This window comes from Mus caroli, unplaced genomic scaffold, assembly GCF_978045245.1.
Source record: "Mus caroli unplaced genomic scaffold, Mus_caroli_1 scaffold_9, whole genome shotgun sequence".
Lineage (NCBI taxonomy): Eukaryota > Metazoa > Chordata > Mammalia > Rodentia > Muridae > Mus > Mus caroli.
In genome coordinates, this window is record NW_028227264.1 from 7,838,329 (window position 1) to 7,866,039 (window position 27,711).

The following is a 27,711-nucleotide window of genomic DNA, read 5'->3' on the forward strand; positions in this document are numbered from 1 at the left end:
AACGGTTACCTGTGCAGACTTTTTTAAAGTTGGGGTTTTCCAAGAGGTGTCCAGGTAGGCGGCACTGGAAGCGATGTTGCCAGAACTCGGGAAACCAAGGATTCCTTGTGTTGGTGTCCAGCCTCAGCTTCAGAAAGTAGTCATCAAACGACCTGACCTCTGGAGACTGCAGCTTTATTGTGATTCCCCCATTGGCTTCCACCTCATAGCCTTCGATGACTTCATCTCTGTCTGCCCATCCATCACTAAAACAGTGCAGGGGTTGGGGTGAAGAGAGAAGAAGACAATGTCTCATGAATGAGTTCAGAGATATCTATAAACAAAACAATTTATAGATGCCAAAATCTACTTTAAACCACTGTGACTCCCTAGCATGCTTCAGCCTTACTAGACAAGAAAGAGGTGTGGAAAGAGAACCTCTTGCATGTGTATTTGCAAAATAACAATCATTTGCATTGGTGACTACAGCTAAAGTTCACTGAACCTTTCCTGGTCAGAAGATTCTACTAATCACTTTCATGGGACAGAGATGAAAAGCTTTCAGAAATCACCCAAGGTTTCATTGGGTCCAGGTAATCTGGTTCCCACGTCTAGTGCTCAAAACTCGAAATAATAAAAAGGCACCTCTTAATAACTCCCCACTCCAGAGGCAACAAAGCCCAGGAGCTCACAGTCTTTACAGTAAGCATGTAACATGTGTGGGGGACCCTGCAGGGAGTCCCGGCCGTGAAACAAATGTGAAGATGTGAGGATGAAGATTCGGTTCAGAAAGACTTTATCAACCTGGATCAAAACTTCAGAGATTCTGATGTCCCATGAACTTTAGCTGTACTCATGGACACTGTCATGATGTTTGTCATCGTTTTCCCTATGCAAATACACAAGCAGGCAGTTTACTCCCAACAAATTTAAACACATTATAATTTGGGAGGAAAATCCTGTAATATAAGTTTCCAGCACACAAGGAATGATAATTTCATTAAAATGTAACCCAAGGTACATGTCATTTCTTTCAAAAAGATGAGTTTTAGAGATAAGTTATCTATAAGGGCCTGTGGCAGTTTCAATATGCTTGGTTCAAGGAGTGACACTATTGGGAGGTATGGCCTTGTTGGAGTAGGTATAGCCCTGTTGAAGGAAGTGTGTCACTGTGGGGCTGGGCTTTGAGACCCTTCTCCTAGCTGCCTGAGGATGTCAATTCTTCTCTTGGAGGCCTTTAGATCAAGATGTAGAACTTTCAGCTCCTCGTATGACATGCCTGCCTGGATGTTCCCACGCTCCCACCTTAATGATAATGGATGGAACCTCTGAACCTGTAAGCCAGACCCAATTAAATGTCCCTTATAAGAGCTGCCTTGATCATGGTGTCTGTTCACAGCAACAAAATCCAAACTAAGACAGAGCCAAAGAAAGTGTCTGGCTCAGTCTCAGTTATACAGATAGCATAAAAGTCATTTGGGCTATTAGCCACCTCTGGTCCTGGTTGTGGGAGCTTGGAGGAGCCTCTGGCTATATCCATATGGTAAGGATTATGTAGACTATTAAGTATTCCCATTCTGGTTGTGATAGTTTGATTATAAAGGTCATTTTAATAACTAACCACCTCTGGTCTTGATTGTAGGAGTTTGATATGGCCTGGCCCAACAGATAAAATAGATCACTGGCCTACTAATCAATTCTTTTTTTTTTTTTTTTACTTTGTTTTCTTTTTATTTATTTACTTAATTTTTTAAAAGATTTATTCATTTATTTTATGTGTATGAGGCATTACAGATGGTTGTGAACCACCACTTGGTTGCTGGGAATTGAACTCAGGACCTTTGGGAGACCAGTCAATGCTTTTAACCACTGAGCCATCTCTTCAGCCCATACTAATCAATTCTGATTCCCAGCTTTCTGGATGGAAGAACAGGTTGTACATCTTGCCCATTTGAAAGGCAATCCTGTCTGCTGAATATTCTTGGTCTCCCTGGAGATATGTGGGTGCAAGGACCTCTGGGCTGTGTTTACAACAAAGGTGGTTTCAACATTACAGTCAATCTATTACAAGAGTGGTATGTTGTGAAGTAAGAGATTAATTTTGCAGTGCCTGCTCCTGGGAAATTATTCTCATTTGGCTTCCACAGAAGTGGCTGGAATATTTTCTCAGTGCTATCCCAAAATAATAGCATTTATGGGAAACCACCTCCCTCTCAAATATAAAAGAATCCTCCCACTCACTAAATCTAGTGGGTTGAATTTTTAAAATGTGTTCACCTTCTAGAACATTGACATCTCCCATGAGAGATGTAGTATTCCACTGAATTCAAGTGTTTCTGTGAGCTGGGGCTAAGAGGGTGTCAGTAAATATAGTACCAAGAGCTGAGCACACAAAAATGCATGCTTAATCCAAGACTATTATTGTTATGAAATATAAAATAGCAGTATAATGCGGTATTCTGTGGTGGGAGTAAGGGGGTATCTGCCCTACCCATGTTCCCATGAGGAATCAATCACACCATGAGACAGACCTAATAAAAGTTTACTGGGAGAAGGGAGGGGAGCAGGGACATCAAAAGAGGACAGGAACAGAGAAGGGGGCAGAGAAGGACAGAAAGAGAAAAAAAAAGAGAGAGAAAGAAAGGCTGCCTGGGAACCCATGGAGACAGAGAATGAAGGAAGAAGAGGGCCTGGGGTAGTGAGCAGTCCTCTTCATACACCTGGCTCACACCTGACAGGCTGCAGGCGGTGATGCAAGCTGTTGCTAGGTCGCTGTTGGGCTGGGCAGAGCCCAGCAGAATTGTCTGTAAGCCAATAATTATGGTGTGTGAAAACCATTGGACTCAACTGTACAGAAATAAAGTGGTTTGTAAATGCCAAGGGAAACATGGCGGGGGGTGGGGGGAGGGAAATACTACAGGGAAGCCTGGGGAGGTTAATCTGGGTGACTAGGCCATCTGGGTTTGTCTATCATTGCTTATATAAATTATTCTCATAACTTCTCACAGAAACTGCTAAGCAAAGTTCAGCATACATTTCAAAGGAATGGCTCCAGACCTAGGAAGAAGGATACAGAAGGATATCCTAAGCTTATAAAACCTGGCAAGCAGTTGGGAGATTTACATCTCAAAGAGGCAACAAAATAATTCATAAATACAGGTGTGCCAAAGTAAATATATGAATAATGGAAGTCAGGACCTGCCACCCAGTTTAGTGGAGCTAAAGGGCATGTTAAGACCATCTTGGCCAGAGAGTAGAATTATTCCTAGGCATGCAGACACAATAGTGTGGCGGCCTGCAGTGAAATGTAATGTTATAGATTCTGCTACGGGAAGAGCCTTGTTTGCTTTTCACAGAGCAGGGAACTGGGCTGAGTACATTTGACCAGCACAGCTCACTGCTTGTTATCTGGGAAAATGTGTCCTCTCTTTAGCTGAACTAATTGGTTCAGTTCCTCTCTAGAGGAACCACTGTGAGCTAAATTTTCAACAGGTCCAGAGTGGTGATAGAGAGACAACAGAAAATGTGTTTCATAATTTAAGGAATTTTGAGGCACAATGTAGCCTAAGCAGACCAGAGCATATCAGCATGCCTCTAATCCCACAAGGAGGAACACTTCACAGCCCTGTGCACACAGCCCTGCACACACACAGCCCTGCACACACACAGCCCTGCACACACACAGCCCTGCACACACACAGCCCTGCACACTCACAGCCCTGCACACACACAGCCCTGCGCAAACCCCTTTCCTTTAGCTGTGTTTACATCATGGTCAAGGTGATACTAAACTTCCATTGAGAATAAGATATGTTATTTTCTGCCTACCTTAGTATCACACATTTCTGCCATTTTTAAAGGTAATTTAGATAAAAAGATCTTTAAATAAAAAAACAGATATGAAACAAAAATTACAAATCCTACAAGGTTAAAGAAGTGGTCAGTATCACCATGAGGAAGAGCTTGAGAGAGCAGGCTGGTGAGTGAGTGTGTGTGTGTGTGTGTGTGTGTGTGTGTGTGTGTGTGTGTGTGAGGGAGGGAGAGAGAGAGAGAGAGTATGTATGTGTCTCTGTGTGAGACTTTTTGTGTGTGAATGTGTGAGTGTGAGAGAGAAAGTGTGTATATGTGTATGTGAAGGTGTGCATATATGTGTCTGTGAGTGTGCTTGAGAGTATGTGAGTGTGTCTGTCTCTGTCTCTCTGTCTCTTTCTCTCTGCCCCCACCCTCTGTGTGTGTGTGTGTGTATGTGTGTGTGTGTGTGTGTGTGTGTGTGTGTGTGTGTGTGTGTGTGTGTGTGTGTAAAGTGATCTATATCTGACCTAAGGACTCAACGTTAGTCAGGGAAAGAGTGGTAGAGAGTTGGTGCAGTAAGAGCGTGGCACACGCTGGGATAGGCTCAAAGGTTCCAGCTTGAGGACGGAGGAACCCTCCTCCTTCCTCCAGCAGGGGAAGAGCAGTCCCTGTAACTGAGAGCTCTGCTATCACACTATCACAGAAGATGAGAGCTTGTCAAATTGATTTAACAGATTAACTTATTCACCTTTCTTCTTGCTCAATCTACTAAGATAGGCATAACCTTTAAATACATATTTAACTGTCTCCTGGAAAGAAATACAATCATGATGAAAGGCAATAGGAATACATTTAGTTTATGCATTCAAATACATTGATATTCACATTGTCACTACATCTACAGTGGCTGGAGTTTTGAACTACAGTTCACGTCTTGTTCAAAATCAGAAAAACATCAAAACCGGTTAGACTTTCCAGGACTTCTATCTAGAGTTAAGATTTGAAAAAAAAAAAAAAAAAAGAATAGCACCATAAGGAAGAGAATTGCTTTTTGACATAGGGGCTAGGTTGGATGTGTTTATTTATTTTTTTGTTTACAGTCTATTTTATAAATGTATAATCTTATCATTTTAAATAGCCTATGAAAGAAAATTGTTTATTTCCTTGCTTTCTTCCTCTTCCCTCTTCATTCCACTCTCTCTCCATCTTCCCCATCTTTCCATCCCTCCCTATTTTCTTTCTTTCATTATGTTCCATTTTTGTAAAAATAAAATATAACACGTTACTCCAAGAATCAGAAAAATTTTGACCTCCATATTTTAGGAGAGCCACTGGCAGTTTAGCTAGCTGGAGCGGGAGTTGAAAGCTTTCATTATTACTAAAAATGGCTCCCCTGCCAAAAGTTACAGCTAGTTTTAAATTCAAAATGTCATAGCACAAAGGCAACAAGGAAAGCTGTGACACATCTATGCAGACAGGACTACTGGATGAATGTCCATTTAAGTGGTAGGTCATTGAAAAAAAAGAAATACTATACGTGAATTTAAACTGTTACCAGTAATGTACAAGAAACTTTTGCTGTAAACTTAATATGCCCCAGTACAGGGGAGCGCCAGGGCCAAGAAGTGGGAGTGGGTGGGTAGAGGAACAGGCCGGGGGGGGGGGGAGGGTATAGGGAACTTTTGGGATAGCATTTGAAATGTAAATAAAGAAAATATCTAAAAAAGAAGGAAGGAAAGAAAGAAAGAAAGAAAGAAAGAAAGAAAGAAAGAAAGAAAGAAAGAAAGAAAGAAAGAAAGAAAAGAAAGAAAGAAAGGGAGAGAGACAGAGACAGAGAGACAGAGTGACAGAGACAGACACAGAGTCTTAAGACTAAACTTTCCACTTAGCCCTTGAGTGGCCATCTCACCCAACTAGACCACATATTACAACTGCTAACCTCTCTTTTGCCCTGGGCCACATAAACCCCATTGTACCACATTTCTGTGTCATAAAATTCTCCTTATAGAACAAGTGATTCTTGGCACCATAGAGCAATCTTTTCATTTAGAATGATATTTTGACTGTTTATTAAAATTAGTTATGAAAAGGGTAGTCACTCATAACCAATTTTCCAACATTTTCAGTGCATCCCCTTGATCTTACTTCTAAATGCCTCCAGGGTCAACTCCATCATCAAAACTGATCTCTCTGATTATGGATATGAAGCTTTCCCACTGCTCAACAACCACCCTGTGCTTTCAATTCTGTGCAGTTTTCTTTCTTTTCTCCAGCAGTGTGTTGAATGGTACCCAGGCAGGGAAAAGGAGATTCCAAGAAGAGCAGAACCTGCAGAAATTCCAAGTTCATGACTTTCATCTCTGCACACACACTTCAACCTCACTCAGCTGTTTTGAGTCTTCAACACAAATGGAGTAATATCTGTCTCAATTTTAGTTGTCTTCCCCCTTACATGAACTACGCTCCCCCATCTCTATAACTCATTATGAGTTCAAAACTACTACTTCTTTATTCTTCTATTCTTAGCTAAAGAGCACGGGGTGAGTAGTAGGTAAGTAGATGAAAGAACATTGATAACTCCTTCAAGGGTCAGCTCTTTTCTTTGCAGGTTACCATAGTGACTGCCTCCTACTGACTTGATTTGAGTTTTGGATCTTCTTTCATACTGAAAATGCTTCAGCTGCATTAATTAAATGGAGATGATGACTTGAGTAAGTTCTGTCATTGAACAGACCCATGCTTGTTTTCCTGAGGGATCTCATATGATATCTGGCTTTTTCTTATGTTTCTTATATCATATCACAAGTTGTGATAAAAGCCAAATGCCACTATTAATCCATCAACACTGTGTAAATGTAATGGGCTCCAGCATTGACAAAAGGTATTTTGCCATGTGTCTATATATCTACCAAAAAGTCTATATATACTGCCTATGGATGATCTGAAGGAAAAAAGAAAAAAAGAAATTTTTGCTGTTCCTATTGTTGTGGTTGCCATGGCCGTTGCCTTTGCTGGTGTTGTTGAACTGTTGTTGCTGACCCAGAACTTACTCTATAGACTAGGCTGGCCTGAAACTTATAGAGATCCACATGTCTCCTCTGTGATTTAAGTTGTGTGCCTTCACTCCTTTCATATACAAGAAATTTTAATAAAATAATCTAGCAAAAAGCATTGGGAAGGTAACTTCATTTTTATACTTTAAATCATTTTATCTGTATATCCCTTGCCAAGTACACTTAAAGACAGCATTAAAGGTCCTTTTGCTATTTAGTTGTGTTAGGATTTGGGGAAACATTTTTGGTGGATTATCTATAAAATATGCTCTAACAGGAAGCCAACAGCATACCTCATGAAGCCAACAGTACTTGACCTGAGGTGACTTCTGTCACCTGGTCACCCTTCATATGCTATGAGTACATCCAGCCTGCTGGGTGGTGACACCATATCAGATATTTCTGGATTCTACAAGGCACATTTACAGCCTCTGGCAGCTTCTGCTGTATCATCACTCCCCAGTCATGACTTCCTTGCCCTGCCTGGAACCTGGAAACAAAATGTCACATCATGGAGGAGCAGAGCAATTGTCTAACAGAAAACGTCAATGCCTTAAGGATTTGTCAGGAAAGAAAGACTCCCCAGTTATTCTCCTTCTTCAGTTATTTTATGTGTGTACATGTATGTGTCAATAGGTCCAAATGTATATTTGTGTGCATATGTTTGTACATGAATGTTGGAGACTGACATTTAGAGTCTTCCCCAATTGTTTCCTAACTTATTTTTTGAAGTATGGACTCTCACTGAAGCTGGAACATATCAATTTAGCTAGGCTGGCTGGCCAGTGAGCTCCAGGCGTCCTCCAGTCTCTATCTTCCCTGTGCTGGGGTCACAGGCACCTGCTACTGCACCTGGCTCTTTGGCACCTGCTACTGCACCTGACTCTTTGGCACCTGCTACTGCACCTGACTCTTTGGCACCTGCTACTGCACCTGACTCTTTGGCACCTGCTACTGCACCTGACTCTTTGGCACCTGCTACTATACCTGACTCTTTTGCATGGGTGCTGGGGATCAAACTCAGGTCCTTATGCTAATGCCAAGCACTTGACTGACTAAGTTATCTCCCCAGCCCCCTGCTTACTTGGATAATATTTTTATCCAACAATTCTTCAAAAGGCTATTCTGTCCCCACTAAACCATTTTCCTCTTCTATATAAAATTTCACGTTTAAAACTTGAATAATTATATGAATTCTTCTACCAAATGAAATCTGACATAATTACAGGAAAATACTGTTTCTTCAAGCTCCGTTTAGTGACTTCACACAGCTTCATGGATATTAGTTTTGCAAGGAATGGATAATAAATAACAAAAATTATAAAATATATTAGTGTTCTGTATATATTGAAATATTTTAACACATATATTTATAGTTTATTAATTTCAATTCTGAGTGTAAGCCAATTTTTCTTTATAGTGCTATGAATTCAGGGAACTATGTATTCTTAATAACATTAAAACTCATTTAAAATATTCTAGGGATTTTGAGACAGGGTCTCTCACTGAACCTAGAGCTTGACACTTTTAGCTAGGAAGAGTACAGGATAGAACAATATCTCCCAAACACATGTAGAAGTGAGAACCCATGCCAAAAAAAAAAAAAGCTGGGTGTAGCGGTAGCGGTACACGTAAACTCTTGCCGTCCCAGGACTGGAGAGATAGAGACATAAGACTCCTTGGAGCTTGCTGACCAGTTGTTCTTGCCTACTTAGCAATTTCTCGGCCAATGAAAGACCCTGCCTAGGGAGAAACTAGGTGAAATATGTCTGAAGAACACAGCTATGGTTGTTCTCCATTCTTCATACACACACACATGAATACATACATGCACACATATACCACGCATGCAAACACACATAAGAAACAATAACTTACAATATAAAGCATGTTCATATAGGGTGAAGATGTGTATCATCACGTAATTTATGTGAGATGCTGGGAACTACGGGAAATGTCATGGTAATGACCTTTTATGCACCCATCATTTAGACTGATGTAACTCACTTGAGTTTTACCAAGATAAATACATCAACTTGTTCATTGAGCAGAAGAATGAGATAAGACCTACAAATATTTGCATTTACTACTTAGCTGTCTCTGGACTATGACACAGGCGATCAGGTGAGGAATATCTCCCCATCCACTTAATTTGCTAAGATGAGCTGTAAGTCTGTCTGCACCAGGCTTGGTGAAATATCCCAACAAAAAACACCAGAGAAGAGGAGTCTGGAATATATCTCCCTCCATACTGTGCTTAATCAAATGTTAAAAGTTCTTAAGATCAGAAAATAACATACCAAAAGGACTACAAGGACTGGTACCTGAGCATCACAGAGTCCAAGACTGGGAACAATAAGTGTTCTCAACTGAGGAGAAATACTAGACTTTCTTACATTCTCAGCACCCATGGTTGTTTCTCAGAATACAAGATGGGCCTAAGGACCTGTCTCAGAATTTGGCTTTTTGAATTTTTCATTGTAAGGCACCCTGGATGTCACTCTGAGTTCTTTAACAATGACATGTCTTTAACCTAATAATGACATAGCAATTGTCTTCTGTTTGTGATAATATTCTTGGCCTCAACTGGCACCATCACATTTAAAAGAAGCATGTGAGTGCACAGAGGCAGGGAAGAGAGGCAGCAGGGGCAGCAATAGGCCAAGGGCTCTGAGGATGAGCTATGGCTGTTCTGTGAGCATGCTCAGCATCCTCCTGATTGGAGCAGGGTCATTGTTGGAACTGATGTGAAACCCTTACCTCACGGGTGCAGGGCAACAGGCACAACTTCTAAACGTTACAACAGAAACTGCAAGTTTTTGTTCTCAGTAATTTATATGAGGAAGGGAAGAAAAAAAGACCAGGTTGTGGGAGAGGATAAGCAGAGACCAGTCAGGGGTGGAAAGGAGGACCAAGCTATAAGCTTATCATGTCCATTGCAGGAGAGTCAGCAGTCTCACAGAGGGCCGATTTTCCAGGGCCACTTTTGAATTCTCTGAGATGACAATAAGGCTGTCAGAATCTCTTTCAGTTCTTGTGAAGCAGATTTATTTTTCTGACTTGAACAAAAGGTCAAAGCACAGCAATTTGTGGGTTTCTGAAAGCAAATTCAATGGTTTAGAAATTTCATTAATGAATTCCCCTAACAGACACAGTAAAGCTTTTCCTAACCTCTCATTTCTATGTCCTGCTATTAGAAGAAAGAAAATGCCCTTATCAGTTTGGGGTCAATAGCCATATGACTTGTTAATACATTCTAAAGAGCCAAACAATTTCAGATTTTTTTCATTCGAAGTAAATAAAGTATGTTGTTTTTTAGTGTGTGTGTGTGTGTGTGTGTGTGTGTGTGTGTGTGTGTACAAGCTTCTGATAAGCTGGACAATAAATTCATATGGTGATTCCTCTTAATATAGTAACCTAAAAATAAAGAATTAAATTCAACCAAAAATCAGTAAGTGATTCTTGGAGGGTAGAAACAGCGAGAAACCAAATGCTAAATATGAGAGCATACAGCATCAACCCAAAGTAGCTTGGTCTCTGTGCTGGAGTCTCAGAGGATTGAAAATGAGTTTTAGGCGCATGAAACTCAAGAAGAATGAAGACCAAAGTGTGGACACTGTGCACCTTCTTAGAATTGGGAACAAAACACCCAGGGAAGGAGTTACAGAGACAAAGTTCGTAGCTGTGATGAAAGGATGGACCATTTAGAGACTGCTGTATCCAGGGATCCGTCCCATAATCAGCTTCTAAACGCTGACACCATTGCATACACTAGCAAGATTTTGCTGAAAGGACCCAAATATAGCTGTCTCTTGTGAGACGATGCCGGGCCTAGCAAACACAGGAGTGGATGTTCACAGTCAGCTATTGGATGTATCACAGGGCTCCCAATGGAGAAGCTAGAGAAAGTACCCAAGGAGCTAAAGGGATCTGCAACCCTATTGTTGGAACAACATGATGTACTAACCAGAACCCTGGAGCTCTTGTCTCTAGCTGCATATGTATCGAAAGATGGCCTAGTCGGCCATCAATGGAAAGAGAGGCCCATTGGACTTGCAAACTTTATATGCCCCAATATAGGGGAATGCCAGGGCCAAAAGAATGGGAATGGGTGGGTAGGGAAGTGGGGGGCGCTATGGGGGACTTTTGGGATAGTATTGGAAATGTAATTGAGGAAAATATGTAATAAAAATATAAAAAAAAAAAGAAAAGAAAATGAGTTTTAGGATCCACTGGATCATGACAAAGAAGTTTCATGAACCATGGAAGTTGGGAAACTGAAGCTGCTAGCACAGTATAAAGCTGCTTTGATGAGCTGCCAAATTTAATAGAACTGAAATAGTAGTGATGCCCACTAGCCTGCAGAAGTTGAAGTCAGTGCCTGGGCTGAGATGGAAAGCATGTGGACTCCCAAAGCACATTGCAAGGTACAAATTGAAAACAGAGCTTGTTGTCACTGTAGGTCAGGACTACAAATCTTCCTGTAACCCATGGGTTGTAGGTTTTATCCCTGAGATGTAGGCAGGTGGTGGAAACATGAAGAGTTGGAAGAGGTTCTAGATTCCCATAAGTGTGCCATAACAACTATCTCCTCTCCTCCCCTCTCCTCCATTCCTCTCTCCTGTCCTCTTCTCTCTTCTCTCCTCTCCTCACCTTTCCTCTTCTGTCCTGTCCTCTCTTCTTCTCCCCTCCCCTCCCTTCTCCTCTCCTCTTCTCTTGTCTCCCCTCCCTCCTTCGCTTCATTTCCTCTCTCCTCCTCCACTTCCCTCCCCTCACCCCTCCACTCCCCTCCTCTTCTTCTGTCCCTCTATCTTTTTTCTTCTTCCTCTCTGTCTTTTCCCAGATGACACCATAAAACACTACCAGAGACCCAAGCAAGGGAACCAGCCTGTTATGGACTGAAGACTCAGACATCAAGCCAGTGGTTTTTGTTTTGTTTTATTTTTTCTTTATAGGCTAATTATCTCAAGTATCTGTTATGTGACAGAAACTGAGTAATACAGGTATACAAAAGCCATAACCAAAGAAATTATAAAATCCCCTGTAAGATTATTCATAACCAGTAGAACCCAGATAAAATGTCTTTGCACCAGTATTTAAAAATGACTTCAAAATCTGAATGTGTAGTAGATAAAAGGGGCATAGAAAGGGAGATATCAGCTAATTTTGCAGAGTTCAGGTAAAGAGTCACTTTTAATATCTATTCTACAATATGGAAAGTGGATTTGTTTGCAATATGTTGTATTTGAAAAGTATTCAAGGATGGACTAGAGAGATAGCACAGCAGTTAAGAGAGCTTCCTACTCTTACAGAAGACCTGGGATCTGTTCCCAACAGCCACAGCACATGGCTTAAAACCACCCATAACTCCAGTTTCAGGGTATTTGATTTCCTCTGACCTCTGTGTGCTCCTGTATGGCACACATAAACATACAAGCAAACTCACATGCACACACATACATACACAGACACACACACAAACACATATAAATTTTAAAAAATGTTCAGAGCCCTCAAACAAACTAGTACGTGAGATAACAGATAATCAGATGTGCACATTAAACATTTAATCAATTGCAATATATATGTATATATGAAGTATATCATTATGTTATATCTTCAAACATATGTGATAATTGTCAATTAAAACCTACTGAGATAAGTTAACTGTTCTCTCTCTCTCTCTCTCTCTCTCTCTCTCTCTCTCTCACACACACACACACACACACACACACACACAAACACACACACAAACACACACACACCAGCAGAGTAAACTAACAACATTCACAAAAGGATTAAATTTTGGTTATAAAAAGTTTTCCTAAAAATTGTTCATAGCCTCTCTTTATGCTATAAGAAATTCCAAAAATATAGTGATCTGGAAGAGTTAGAAGTAATGGAAGTAACTGTCTTTCCACATGTTCTTGAGAACATCACCAACTCCTAAGGAACCAAATACAAACAAGGGAGAGCATTTGCCAAGGCAAACTACTGCCCAGGTGAGAGTAGGAAGCTCTCTTAACTGCTGTGCTACCTCTCTAGTCCATCCTTGAATACTTTTCAAAGGCAACACATTGCAAACAAATCCACTTTCCATATTGTAGAATAGATATTAAAAGTGACTCTTTACCTGAACTCTGCACAAACAGCCGATATCTCCCTTTCTATGCCCCCGTAATCTAGAACACATCCAGACTTCCCTGGGGTTGTAGCACAGTGATAGAGCACTGGTCCTGGATAAGCAAGGCTTTGAGTTTGAATCTATGATTTAGAAGGAATAGTGGTTCATGCTCACAGTCCCAGAACTGATGGAAAAAGAAGATCTTTGGAGGTTTCTGGGCAGCCTTCCAAGCTTTCTTAGCAACTTCCATGCCAATAAGAGACCCTGGCTAAGGAAAAAAAACTAGGTAAAATATATCTGAGGAACAACAGCTATGGTTGTTCTACAACCTTCATACACATACACACACACACACACTTGCATGCACACATACAAACACAAAAATATGTACATGCACATATACTGCACTTGCAAACAAACATAAGATTCTATAATTTTCAATATGAAGCATATTCATAAAGGTTGAAGATGTGTGTCATAATGCAATTTATGTGAGGTGGTAGGGAATATAGGAAATTCCTGGAGGGAATACAGTGGCTGTTTTTTGTTTGGGGAATTTTTTTTTTGCACCCATCATTTAGACTGATGTAACTCACTTGAGTTTTATTAAAATAAACAAAATGATGAAGAGGAGGAGGAGAAAAATCCTAACAGTTTGAAATGAAATCCCAAGTCTTTCAGTAATTACAACTTAATACATTGGACTACATTGCAGGAAATATTCAAATGAATGGCAAGTTCTGGCCCTATACCCAGCTACTCTCTTTCTCTGCACTTCTGAAACATCTCTCCTCTTAGCTTACTAAGTTTCTGCTGTCAGGTCACTACTACGCCAGCCCCATGCTTCAAAGCCCCCACAGTCTTTTGTGGTCCACATCAGGCAAACCCATGCTTTGCTCCCATAGTTTTCACTCTGGAACCCAATCTAGCTGCTGTGTGAAGGAAAACACCACACCAACTTAGTTCAGAAACAATGGTAACTCAATCTCTGGACACAACAACTAGAATGCTAATTTTGTAAGTCATGTTAAATCTAAATCCTCTGGTGGTGAATCCTGGCAGATTCACCATAAGCTGGGAGACACTAGGAGCTACATCTTGCCCTCTCGATGTCCCTGTCCATAAAGGCCCTAAATCTCTCCTGCTTCTTCTCTTCCTCCATGCAACCCAGAAGTCCCATCTACTCGCCCAGTGATTGGCTCCTTTATTCATTGGGGGATGGTTCATAAGAAGTCACTTGAGTATGTGACTCATTCCTTGGTCCAGACAACCCCTCCTGAGAAAGCAAAGTTAAAATCAAAATACAAACAAAGAATGGCTCAGGTTCCTTCCCATTGGTACCACTCTATGTTGGGTGAAATCTTGGCAGACAGTCCCACAGTCCCCAGAGGAGAGGAGTCTCCACTCCTGGACACTCGAACATGCCCAGGATCCCAGGAGTTTAGTCACACCAAGATCTCAGGGTCCCAGAGGCAGCTTGACTTCTAGGAGCTCTGACACACCCAAGAATCTCAGGATCACAGGATTCTATAATCACAGGATCACAAAGAAAGCTGGACTCTGAGGAGTTCTGACTCAACCAGAATTACAGGAAGGACAGATTCCAATCAGATATAGCAAGGGTTCTTGAGATAATCAGATGACTGGAGGCAAGTGTAAGAACAGAAACCAAGGTTACATGGAATCAACAGAACCCAATTCCCCCACTATAACAAGTCCTGGATATTCCACCACACCAGAAAAGGAAAAAAAAAAAAAAAAAAAAAACAACAGGATCTAAAGTCACTTCTCATGATGATGATGGAGGACTTTAATGACAAAAATAACTCCCTTAAAGAAGTACAAGAGAACACAGGCAAACAAGTAGAAACTCTTAAAGAGGAAACCCAAAAATACCTTAAAGAATTACAGGAAAACACAGCCAAACAGGTGTAGGAATTGAACAAAACCATCCAGGATCTAAAAATAAAAGTAGAAACAATAAAGAAATCACAAAGGGAGACAACTCTGGAAATAGAAAACCTAGGAAAAAGATCAGGAGTCATAGATGCAAGCACCACCACCAGAATACAAGAGATAGAGGAGAGAATCTCAGGTGCAAAAGATACCATAGAAAACATTGACACAACAATCAAAGAAAATGCAAAATGCAAAAAGATCCTAACCCAAAACATCCAGGAAATCCAGGACAAAATGAGAAGACTAAATCTAAGAATAATAGGTTTAGAAGAAAGGCAAGAGTTCCAACTAAAAGGGCCAGTAAATATCTTCAACAAAATTATAGAAGAAAACTTCCCTAACCTAAAGAAAGAGATGCCCACAAACAAGAAGCCTACAAAACTCCAAATACGTTGGGCCAGAAAAGAAATTCCTCTCGTCACATAATAATCAAAACACCAAATGCACAAAACAAAGAAAAAATATTAGAAGCAGTAAGGGAATAAGGTCAAGTAACATATAAAGGCAGACCTATCAGAATTACACCAAACTTCTAATCAGAGATGATAAAAGCCAGAAGATGCTGGGCAGATGTCATAAAGACCCATAAAGAACACAGATGCCAGCCTAGGCTACTATACCCAGTAAAACTCTAAATTACCATAGATGGAGAAAACAATATATTCCATGACAAAATAAAAAAATCATCAGATCCTACTACAAAAGCCTATACTCAACAAAACTGAAAAACCTGGATGAAATGGACATATTTCTAGACAGATACCAGGTACCAAAGTTAAATCAGGATCAGATTCATCATCTAAACCATCCTATATCCCCTAAAGAAAGAGAAACAGTCATTAATGGTCTCCCAGCCAAAAATAGCCCAGGACCAGATGGGTTTAATGAAGAGTTCTATCAGACCTTCAAAGAAGACCTAATACCAAAACTCCTCAAACTATTCCACAAAATAGAAACAAAAGATACTCTACCCAATTTGTTCTATGAAGCCACAATCACAATGATATCTAAACCACACACAAAGAACCAACAAAGAATGAGAACTTCAGACCAGTTTCCCTTATGAATATTAATGCAAAAATGCTCAATAAAATTATTGCAAACAGAATCCAAGAACACATTAAAACAATCATCCATCATGATCAAGTAGGCTTTGTTCCAGGAATGCAGGGATGGTTCAATATATGGGAATCCATCAATGTAATCTACTATATAAACAACCTCAAAGGAAAAAAATCCATAAGATCATCATCTCATTAGATGCTTAGAAAGCATTCAACAAAACCCAACACCCTTTCATGATAAAAGTCTTGGAAATATCAGGAATTCAAGGTCCATACTTAAACATAATAAAAGCAATATACAGCAAACCAGTAGCCAACATCAAAGTAAATGGAGAGAAACTTGAAGCAATCCAACTAAACTCAGGGACTAGACAAGGCTGCCCTCTCTCTCCCTACTTATTCAATATAGTACTTGAAGTCCTAGCCAGAGCAATTAGACAACAAAAGGAGATCAAGGGGATACAAATTGGAAAGGAAGAAGTCAAAATATCACTATTTGAAGATGATATGATAGTATATATAAGTGACCCTAAAAATTCCACCAGAGAATTCATAAACCTGATAAACACCTTCAGTGCAGTAGCTGAATATAAAATTAACTCAAACAAATCAGTGGCCTTCCTCTACACAAATGATAAACAGGCTAAGAAAGAAATTGGAGAAATACCCTTCACCATAGTCACAAATAATATAAAATACCTTGGTGTGACTCTAAGGAAGTGAAAGATCTGTATAAGAACTTCAAATCTCTAAAGACAGAAATCGAAGATCTCAGAAGATGGAAAGATCTCCCATGCTCATGGATCGGTAGGATCAATATAGTTAAAATTGCTATCTTGCAGAAAACAATCTACAGATTCAATGCAATCCCCATCAAAACTCCAACTCAATTCTTCAATGAATTAGAAAGGGTGGGGGAGCATATAGGGGACTTTTGGGATAGCATTTAAATTTTAAATGAAGAAAATATCTAATAAAAAAAATAAGATCTTTAAGTCTCTGAAGAAAGAAACTGAAGAAGATCTCAGAAGATGGAAAGATCTCCCATGTTCAAGGATTGGCAGGATTAATATAGTAAAAATGGACATCTTGCCAAAAGTAATCTAAAGATTCAATGCAATCCCCATCAAATTTTCAATTCAATTCTTCACAGAGTTAGAAAGTGCAATTTGCAAATTCATCTGGAATAACAACAAAAAACTAGGATAGCAAAATCTATTCTCAACAATAAAAAAAATTCTGGTAGAATCACCATCCCTGACCTCAAGCTGTACTAAAGAGCGATTGTGATAAAACAAAAAAAAACCCAAAAAAATAAAAAAACAAAAAAAGCAAAACTGCATGGTATTTGTACAGTGACAGGCAGGTAGATCAATGGAATAGAATTGAAGACACAGAAATGAACCCACACACCAATGGTCACTTGATCTTTGACAACGGAGCTAAAAACATCCAGTGGAAAAAAGACAGCATTTTCCTTGAATAGTGCTGGCTCAACTGGCAGTTAGCATGTAGTAAAATTAATATACTAAATTGTACTCCAAAGGAAGAACCAAAACTAGGCTATATACACCTAAGAAACTATTTCAGAAAGCAGGAAAAACAGGAGGAACAATAGGTAAGAGTATACCCGAGAATCCTAAACAAAAATAACCCAGCTAACATACCTTTAACATAAAAATCAGGTTACTTAAGGAAAAGGCTGATCTTAAATTCAGATAATTAATAACCTTAACTCCATATGTAACACCTTTTGTTGGGTAATACAACTTATTCACAGGTTTGGGTAGCTAGGCCATAGCTATCTTTGGGGATCTTAGCCTGCCCAGCTCAGTCTGATTTTTGGTTCACATTGATCCCCTATGAAATATTAATTCTATCTCAACATTTTCAAACATCTACAACTAACAACACAAAAATTTAGAGTGTAAAATCTCCTTAAAGTTCTGTCAGCTCTTTTTCCTTGGGTCTCATCACGTTGATCATGGGAATCATATATGAGTTTGACCACAAATGGTTCTGCATCTGGGAACCTGTAAAATTAGATGACAAATTCTCTGGTCCAAAATAAATATTGGGGCATGAATGAGGTTACACAGATGTCCCATTATACAGAAAGAGAACACAGAAGAAAAGCATGCATGCCAATTGTGGCCAAGGGAAGGCTGAAAATAGCCAAATAGGAGAATCCAAGGCCTAGGAGTGATCCTTCCATTGTGGACTCTGCCTCTGGGTTTTAGGTTTGGCTCTGTGAGCCATGGGTCCTCTTGGATGTAGGGTAGTATATGTCTACAAAAGGGTACTTTTCTCATTGGTCCATGTCATTCCAGCCTGCTGAGTTTTGTAAGTGACACTTCTGCTCCATCTGAAACTCTCTTTATATCCAAAGGTGAAAGTGTTTCATGACTGCCACGTCTCCTTAAGAACTTGAGAGGTTCGATATGAGTTCAGGAAAAGGGTCTCATTCCATAGCATATTCTTTAACATGTCTTCTTGTGCTTATCGATTTCGGGTAGATGACTGAGATACCAACATGGTTTATTCTAGTCATTTCAATGAGCTCCCTGTGCGACTGGGTAGATTGAACTCTTAATCCTTCTCCTGCACTAACAAATGGGTTTTATGTTCTGGACTGGCAGAACTTTTCTCAAATCACATATTCTTACCTAGTAAGTAGCTCTTTCTTCAATTCATCTTCTTTGCACACTTGACTAAAAGGGCCAAAACAAGACAAAACAACATAAAGCCAAATATACCAACCCAGCAACAAAAAACCTAACATAAGCCTTTAGCAATATGCTTAGAAATCAGCATCTATTCAAGTTCTTCATGTACAAAATTTGCTTGCATATAATTTCAAGAAACAATTCAACTAACTTTTCAGACATAAGAAGGCCTCTCTCATCACTATTGACATCAGGTTCCTCATTTACTTTGGGCTCTCGCTAGAGATTTCACTGTCTTTCTAGCCACTCTGTGTTTATAACTTGGATATTGCTTAAGGTACAACATAAGTGTTCTCTAGCATGCTCCTTGCTGCCTTGTGATCCCTCGTGAGCAGAGGCAATTGTACCACATTCCTCCCAGGACTCTGTTGAAGACAATCGAGGCTACTGTCCTCTTTAATATCTTCCACCCTCTGTCCATTGACCAACCCCAAGGTCATTCTATGTGTTTGTTATGTAAGTGTCTCGCTACTCAATAGGAGGAGACTTACTGCTATAACTGGTGCTCAGACACTTGAAGGCCAAAAATGACACTGGTGTATTAGATTACTCTGCTGGAAATGATCAATCTAAAATGTCTCTCACTGGTCTAAAACCAAGGTAGTTAGAGTGTTGTGTTCTTCTAGGAGGTTAAATGACAGAATCTATTCCTCCCTCTTTCTAGATTCTGCAGGTATCTGCATCTTAAAGTTTATGGTGTTTTTCCATTTACAAAAGCAGACACTGCACCACTCTGAAGTCTCACTCCATCATCACAGCTGTACAATGTCTCATTAGATTCTGGTTGTTCAGCTTAGAAAATCCAAAATAACATCCTAACTTAACATCCTAACTTTAACTCTATCTGCTAAATCCTTTATACATTTTAAGAAAGTTAACATGTGCATTGGTTCCAGTAATGAGAAAATATGTTTTTAGGGATGTCACTATTCTATACAGAGCAGAGAGTGACAAAAGGTTACTATGAAGTGGGAGTATGAAACATCTGTATCAGTGGCTCTTAACCTGTGAGTTACTACCTCCTTAGAAGGAAATGGCAGTATGAATAAGCAAATTGTTTAGGAAGGAAACATGCCCAGAAGGATCTGTAAGACTCAGGAGATACTGTAGACACATAGACATAAAGCAGGGAGGCAACAATAATGCTGTACATATTACTGGTTGGCCAACCTATCAAAGGACCAGTATAGTAGGCTAGGAAGCAGGCGGCTCCTCATGAATGCAGAACATTGAATGTTTTGGAGAAACAACAACATAAAATCTCGTTTCCAGATAACTCTAATGGCAATACAGAAACCAAGTAGAAAGCTTGGAAAACTAAAGCCTACACACACAGGCGAACTCCTCTCAGAAATGCAATTCTGTAGCTGTATCTTAGGACCCCTTTAAATTTACTAAAGAGACTTTGTGATTAACTGAAGTGGGTAGTGAAAGGCCCAAGAAAACTTCCTTAGTAGAATCCTCACCCCTAGTGGAAAGTTAAAGCCATCATTGGGATGGATCACTACGCTGCTTTCAAACTGGCTCCAAGCTAAAATTATAGTAAAACCCCAAATCCTTATTTTTAAAAGAAAGTTCCCTCTTCTGGACAATAGTCAACAGCTTCCTGATCAAACTCTAATAATCACCTAAATTACTTAAGCAAAATTTCCCCCAAAACCTTGGATGCTATCTTCCTGTTACCTAGCCTCAAATATTGGATTACCTGTTCACGCGGAGCAAATATAAATAAAAATTATCTATTCCACCATCTCCTTAATATCAGACACCATGAAAATATCCAATGGTCTTATGTTCCGTGGAGGGATCACAAACCCGCCATTCACCACTGCCTTCATCCGTCCGTGCTTGCTCACCATTTACAAATTGCTGTGCAAGAGGCTGCCCTGTTGAGACTTGTCTTTGTCCAAGAACATTCTCTCGGTGTGGTTTATCTCTTGGGGGTTTAGTCTCTAGTTCTGATCATCAATGTCATCTGACTTGGGTTTTTACAAGCTGATTTTTAAATCCCTAGCCTTGAAAAACCTGCCAATCCGGGCAATTTCCAGTTATAAATTCCTCCCTTGTATCCAAATATGAAGCCCTTTCCATTACCAGATTTAATTTGATGAAAAGTGTGTCTATGTGCAGGCATAGTGATAAAACCTAAGGACTTCCTTCCTGAGTAGATTCCTGGAATTCATTTAAGAAACTGAAATTCCTTTATCAGTAAAACAGAAGTGTACTGTTACAGATAAAATCTTGACATTTCAGCCACCAGCCATGGTTCTTAAAAAGCAAGTAAGCAAAGATGCTGTTTTTTAACACACTGTCCAAATGCAAGGAATTTCTAAGTAAAATATCACCTGGTAAATAAGGAGTACATTGTTATTTAATTCTTTTCTATTTGGGGCCTGTTTGTATACTAAGTTCTCTTAAGAGAAACAGCCTTGGAAAATTGAAAGATATTAAAAATGTATTTGGAGGCCATTTGACTTTTTCAAATTTGAATATTTTTAAAGAGGTATCAACAGTCCACTGATGAAATCCAAGACATATGAAGGTAAATGGTACTACTAGAGATTACATAGGAAGTATAACTTATTAGTGCTCTACAAGTGAGGCAAGGCCAACATTCAGATGAGCGTATGACTTAGATAACCTAGGACAAAAACCCCTGTAACCAAGAAAGATTTCATCCATTCTATGTTTAAGTTTGTGAACTATGTATTATCATATTTTCCAGACTGTGGGCTACTGAAGAAACCAGCCACAGCCCTTGTTCTTGGATTCTAATAGAATAGCCACAAGATAAATAAACCATGGGGCAACCGAATTTAAAAATTAACTATAGACCTACGTGTTAAGCACTATTCTAAGTAATTGGCATATGTTCTTTCTTTGTTCTTACAGTAATCTGAAATATCAATGAAACAGATCTATAATTTCACAGGGATAAACTGTGTTTAAGGAGAAGAAGCTAGCAGAGCACAGTAAAGTCTCTAGTTATTTCTAAGCACAGTAAGAATCAACTGAAGGGTTTTTATAGAAGGAAGTATGAACTTCACTGGTATTAAGAAATATCATCAAATAGATTGAAAGGATATAGGAAAGAACCATAGATCCTGCTCAAGAAGCTTATGAATCATTCAGGACCATGGGTCACGTGCCTGAGAATCTGTGAGAGGTAAGTGCAAGAGATCAGACTCTGGGGAGAGATTTGGAGCATACTCCGCACAATTTGGTGATGACTGGGCAAGAAGAGTCAGTGTGGAAAAGAACCTTTGCTGCAGGCTTGAGCTACAAGTAGATGGCAGTGACTTTAACATGTTGGAGAGCCTGGGACAACTTTGAAATAACTGAGTAGGTATCAGGTGTCATGTTGGGTACTCTCCAGAATGAACTCATTCAAGAATCAAGTAGTTATTTGTCCCAATGACAGCAAAGTCTCCTCTGTCTTGAAATTTTTCTTACATTCTTGAACAGAGGAAAGTAGTGACCCAACAAGAACACACTGAACTCTGTTTGTTCTTATTGGCTGACATGCTGGAACTGAGATCTGGCTATTCTCACGTCCTTTGAATCCAAACACTTAGTACTCACTAAGGATGAGCTGAGGCCTAAGATCCACAGTTCATCTTCAGAGCTTCTCTTTGTATTGCTGGAAGGATGATACATCCTTTACCATTTTAGAATCTGGGACAAAACCACTGGATTTTAATAGCCACTTTCTTAAGGCATTATCTATAGATTAAAAACAGATGCGCTCATGCCACAAAAAGAATGTTGACTCTGGGGAACCTTAAAAAGATAAGTAAGCTGGGGCAGTGGTGGTGCACACCTTTAATCCCAGCACTTGGGAGGCAGAAGCAGGTGGATTTCTGCGTTCCAGGCCAGCCTGGTCTACAAAGTGAGTTCCAGGACAGCCAGGGCTACACAGAGAAACCCTGTCTTGAAAAAACAAACAAACAAAACTAACAAACAAACAAAAGATAAGTAAATAAAAAATTTAAAAAATAAACAGATGTGTCACCATCCACTCTTGTGCCATTGCTATTACTAAAACATAATTTGCTGGTTTGCCACCAAGAGGAGATAAGACTGGTGACTATCAGCTGGCTCAGATCATTTATCTAAGCATTTTTCTGCACCCCTCCTCATCATTCGTGGCCTGACCTTTGATACTACCCTACCTGCCCTAAAGTAGAATTCCAAGCACTTGGTCTCTGAGAATGGCTATCAAAGGCTAATGTCAGAACACGTGTATCCATTGAACCTCGATTGGCCAAAAACTACTCCTTGAAGTGATGTTGATCTATGTGGAATTTTTGAAGTAAATGGTCCTGAGAAACCAGATGTTTCTGAGCCTATCCCATGTGAGTTACAATCAGGCCAGAAATCTGTGAAGCCTGTGAACTCCTGCATTTTCCAGAGTCCCACATTTCCTGGTAGAGTATCAGGTATACTACCATCTAGCTGGTGGACTTCGGACAAACTTCACAAATTATACATTTTCTCATCAACAAAATGGGAATAATAATATTACATGCTTTTTCAGGGCAATAACATATAATGAACTGAAACTGGTCTGCCAGAGCAAACACATTAATTATGAGCTATTATCATTTTTTCTTAGTCTTTTTCTAAGCATACATGACCAAAATATGTAAATGGTACTGGTAAGTTGTCTTTACAGTGTAAGATAGTGATGACCAGTGGAGTCCTTTCCTTACATAAGTATTTGGTAAAAATTGTTGTCTCATGCCATATGAGATTGAACTCATCTGTCAATGAAGACTTGGCCGACTCCAGTCTCTCTGGAGTGTGCTGCTTCAAGGGGAACTTGCTAGGAATTAGACTCAGGTTTGCTTTCTTACATACTCCTTCTGGACCTGGTCAGTGCCTACTGGGAGGACGGTCAGCAAGCTATGGGAACAGAATCGTGAGAGACACAACCAGATAGAGAAGCATATGTTATATTTCTTTCTTTGACTCTTTCTCTAGTATTTCTCTGCCTTCTACAAATAGCATGGTTGAGCTTTAAGTCAGAGAGCAGGAGTCACAGAGTACTTCTGGAGGGGAGGGCCTTAGTACTGCAACTCACCATTGGGTGCATATGGTTAAAATGTTTTAGACCTAACATTCCCTGTCTTTCTTGTTACAGAATTAATTCAATCTAGTCTAAATTTTCTGACTAAAAATAAAATTTTTAGCAAGAAAAATGTTGACTTTTATACATCATGAACTCTAACCTAGAATAGTGCTTAAATCCATGAATACTTTCTAAATTAATACATGGAAGTTTGAGAGGGACATTTTGCACTAATTGTATGAATTTTGGGTGAGGGATGGAGTAGAAGAAAACATATTCAGCCTCTAATTCTTTTCTCACTAATTCCTTTTTTTATTCAATAATTTGAGTAGCAGCTATTAGTCATGCGTAGTCATTGAAGAGACAACCAGTATAAATGTGACACGCACACACCTGAAATGAGGGAAGGATAATGATAAAAAACTAAAAGTAAATAAAGACATTAAAATGCAATAACAAGGCTGTTTTGGATAATGTAAACAGAGAAAGTCATGAGGAAAGTAAGTTTTCAGTTGAAACATATACAATCTGAAATGAAAGTTATAGAAAAAGCTTTGAAGTCAGAAGCTGCAAAGATTTGGACAGGAAAGAGTGGCCTGATTAAACCACAAAATGAGGTCAGGGCTGACAATGTTCTCAACTCTGATCCTAAAATTAAAAAAACAAAACAAAACAAAACAAACAAAACAAAAAACCCTTCCTTTTCTTCTGTCATTCTTGTTTCTTGTTCTTGTTCTTCTTGTTTTTGTTGTTGTTCCTCCTCCTCCTCCTCTTCTCCTCCTTCTCCTCCTCCTCCTTCTCCTCCTCCTCCTTCTCCTCCTTCTTCTTCTACTCTTACTACTCCTCTTCTCCACCACTCCCCCAACTCAAGATATGGTCTTGAGTAGTAGTCTAAGCTGTACTCGGAGTCTTTACTATGTAACTATGGATGACTTTGATTTTCTAATATACCTGATCACATACATGTGCCAGGATTACAGGCAAGCAACCACAGTCAGTTTATATGGTTCTGAGATAGAACCTTCGACTTCATGCATGCTAGACAAACATTCTACTGAGTAAGCCATATCTTTAGGTCCTGCGTTTCTTAAATGGCTCCCTACTATGCTGTACAATAATCACCTAGATTTATAATTATTGACAGCCTATTAGAATTTGAGCTATTGTAGTATAAATGTGACATAATGCTTACATCATTCACTGATCATTCACAAGATCCAGTCAGAATTTCTCTTAATATTAGGCTGTCAAATGCAATGAATGCAAGCCTTTGGTAATGTAAGAATTAGAGATAGCCTAGGACCAAAATAGGATAAAGTCCCTTAAAATGCAGATTGCATAAGCCAAGTGGGGCAGAGAAAGATTCTTAGAAAAAGCTATAGTTTGAAAGAAGTCATTTGCATTTTCTTCCATGACACAAGTCTATTTTGACATTCATTTTTCTTCTCTAGTAATGTATAAATCAGAAACATATGAAAATGTCCAATATGTATCAAATATAACATACAATAAGGAATTTGTGAGTAACATTGCCTTGAAATCACAGAAATAATATGAATTATATTCAGGTAGTTTAAACTTTTCCAAATTGCTTTTATACATATTACCATATTTCTACCTTTGTTGACTGTAATAAAAAAAAAAATTCTAATGACTGTAATTTCCTTGAACCTGATTTAGCATTGTTGGGGAAAACAAGCATTTCAAGTAAAAAATATCCCAGATAAAATTTACAACAGAACTAGACATTAGCAAGCACTAAGGTCATTAAGAATTTAGGGACATTAACACAAAAATGGCTAAATAGTTTGTCATATATCATATGATACTCAGGGGACAGACCTGGTGCTGGAACTAAACCAGAGATCCAGCTTACTTCAATCCCCTGTTGCATTAATCATTAAAAAGGCTGAGACATTGGTTTATAATGAAGTTAGCATGCACACATTTGACCTTAGAATGAATTACAAGTAAAATAAAAACGGACCAAGCAGTACTAATGAGAAAGTAAGTCTTCCTGAGGATTTTTAATTATTTTCTGAAATATTTGAACATTAGTTAGAAATATAGGTCAGTTCTTACTTCTGAAATAAATACCTGCGGTCAAATAAAATAGTTTTCTTAATTTAAGGTTGTTATATCCCAAGGACAGAAAAAGGCATGTAAGAAAGTCATTAAAAATAAAGACTAAGGGGCTGGAGGGAGTCAGTGGTTAAGACCACTTATGCAAGCGCAGCAATCCGAGTTCAGGTACCAGTCTCCATGTAATAAGTGAACTTAGCCACTGACTCCTTCCAGCCCCTTAGTCTTCATTTTAAACTACATTAATAATGTGGAAAGATAAAATTCCATCTTAAAGAAATCTTACTAATATAAGTAATATGCGAATAACATTTTAAGTTATAGGAAGAAAAACAAAGGTTGTCCTAGATAATATTGAGGCTAGAAAATGATTAGACAATCTAAACTGCACTTCCTCGCTTTTGTATAATGATGTTGATGAAAAAAACATTTAGATATTAAAACTCAGTGGCTACAGGATGGAGGAAAGGAAAAATAAGGAAATTCATCCTCTATTGGCTGAAGATGACAACGAACTACAGTTTCACATCCTAAAAGCATGTTGACACCTTGACTTTGATCCCAGCACCAGTGACTACCAGACACCCTTGTTCTGTCTCCATAGAAACTTTCCAATCTACTACTTCCAGCCAATTCCTAACAACAACAAAATATACTTCTCGTTATTTAAAGACTTCCCCCAAAACTCCAAAGTTCTCAATGCTCTTATCTAAAGCCAATACAGATTGTGGACTTAAGGAAAGAAACTTCCTTTCCCTCAAATCTTATTATTAAAATACTCTTGTACTTTGAAGCCCACAGACATCTCACTGCTGTCTGGCATTGTTGCTGGTAACTGGGAGAGTTTACATCTGGATGGACCCGTTTCTAACCAGCATTTGTGGTGAGTGGTCCAGACAACATCAAGATAGATCAGATATCACCAAGACTCCAGGTTATAAAGTTAGTTTCTTAAACTCAGCAGTACAGTGATGAATGCAAAATTAGAAGTAGGTTTACTTGATCCTTATTCAAAGGTTCTTTTTCCTGTGCTCCTAATACCCAGTAATCACCACAAATAACAGGTTTAAAGGAATGTTGAGGTAGCTTTCGGCTGTAACATTACTGTAAGAGTAAAAATAAATAAAGACAGTTGACAGTGATTTTTCCCACTGAGAGTTCAGAGCCAATCTTGAAAATTGGTGCATAAAATGAAATTAGATATGACTTCCACAAAATCTCTCTGTCTTAGGGCTATAGAGGGGGTGACCTCTAGACTATTCTAAAGTAACTTACATAGGTTGATTTTATTAAAAATATCTCACAAGCGTGGATGACATGTATTGCAGTGATACAACCTTTAAAAACATTTTAATAGTAATTAAATTTAAAACAACATTATAGAATTGTTCATTAAAAATAATGACATAGATTATTTTCTTCAAGTTTTTACTTGCTAAACAAATGTCTTGGTGATATGCCTGTGTTTCGTTTTTTTTTTTTTTAAATATAAGTGGCCAAAATTAAACCAAACAAAAAAACAAAACACCCTAACTCATATGCAAATAAGCAAAAGCCTCATCGTGCATCCTTATTGTGCTGACACAAAGTAAGAGAGACCTTAGATTTGCTACAAGAAAGGACTGCACAGACTGACTCTGTAATGCATGCTTTATTCCTATGCATCTGCATAATCATATATTATTGAGGGCCATTTTAACAAAAGATAAAGGATTGAATTGCATTGCCAAGAACACAGAACAAATGCTTGAATGTACTAATACTCAGTCCCAGTAAATGCGTACTTATCCCCAGTCTCCGCACAACTGCCTCTCCATTCAACTACTTACAAAAACCTTCTAATAATTACTCATCTGAAAAA

The 27,711-nt window shown here is 39.0% G+C and overlaps 1 protein-coding gene across 4 annotated transcripts in view; it reads right to left on the reverse strand.

Moving 5' to 3' along the window:
* Grm1 (glutamate metabotropic receptor 1) overlaps window positions 1-27,711 on the reverse strand; it is a 410,258-nt gene that overhangs the window by 96,728 nt on the left and 285,819 nt on the right. For all 4 annotated transcript variants that reach the window (XM_021174013.2, XM_029482994.2, XM_021174014.2 and 1 more), the window contains one exon: window positions 10-245. In XM_021174013.2, coding sequence (XP_021029672.1) covers window positions 10-245 — 236 coding nt within the window. The remainder of the gene's footprint in view (window positions 1-9; window positions 246-27,711) is intronic.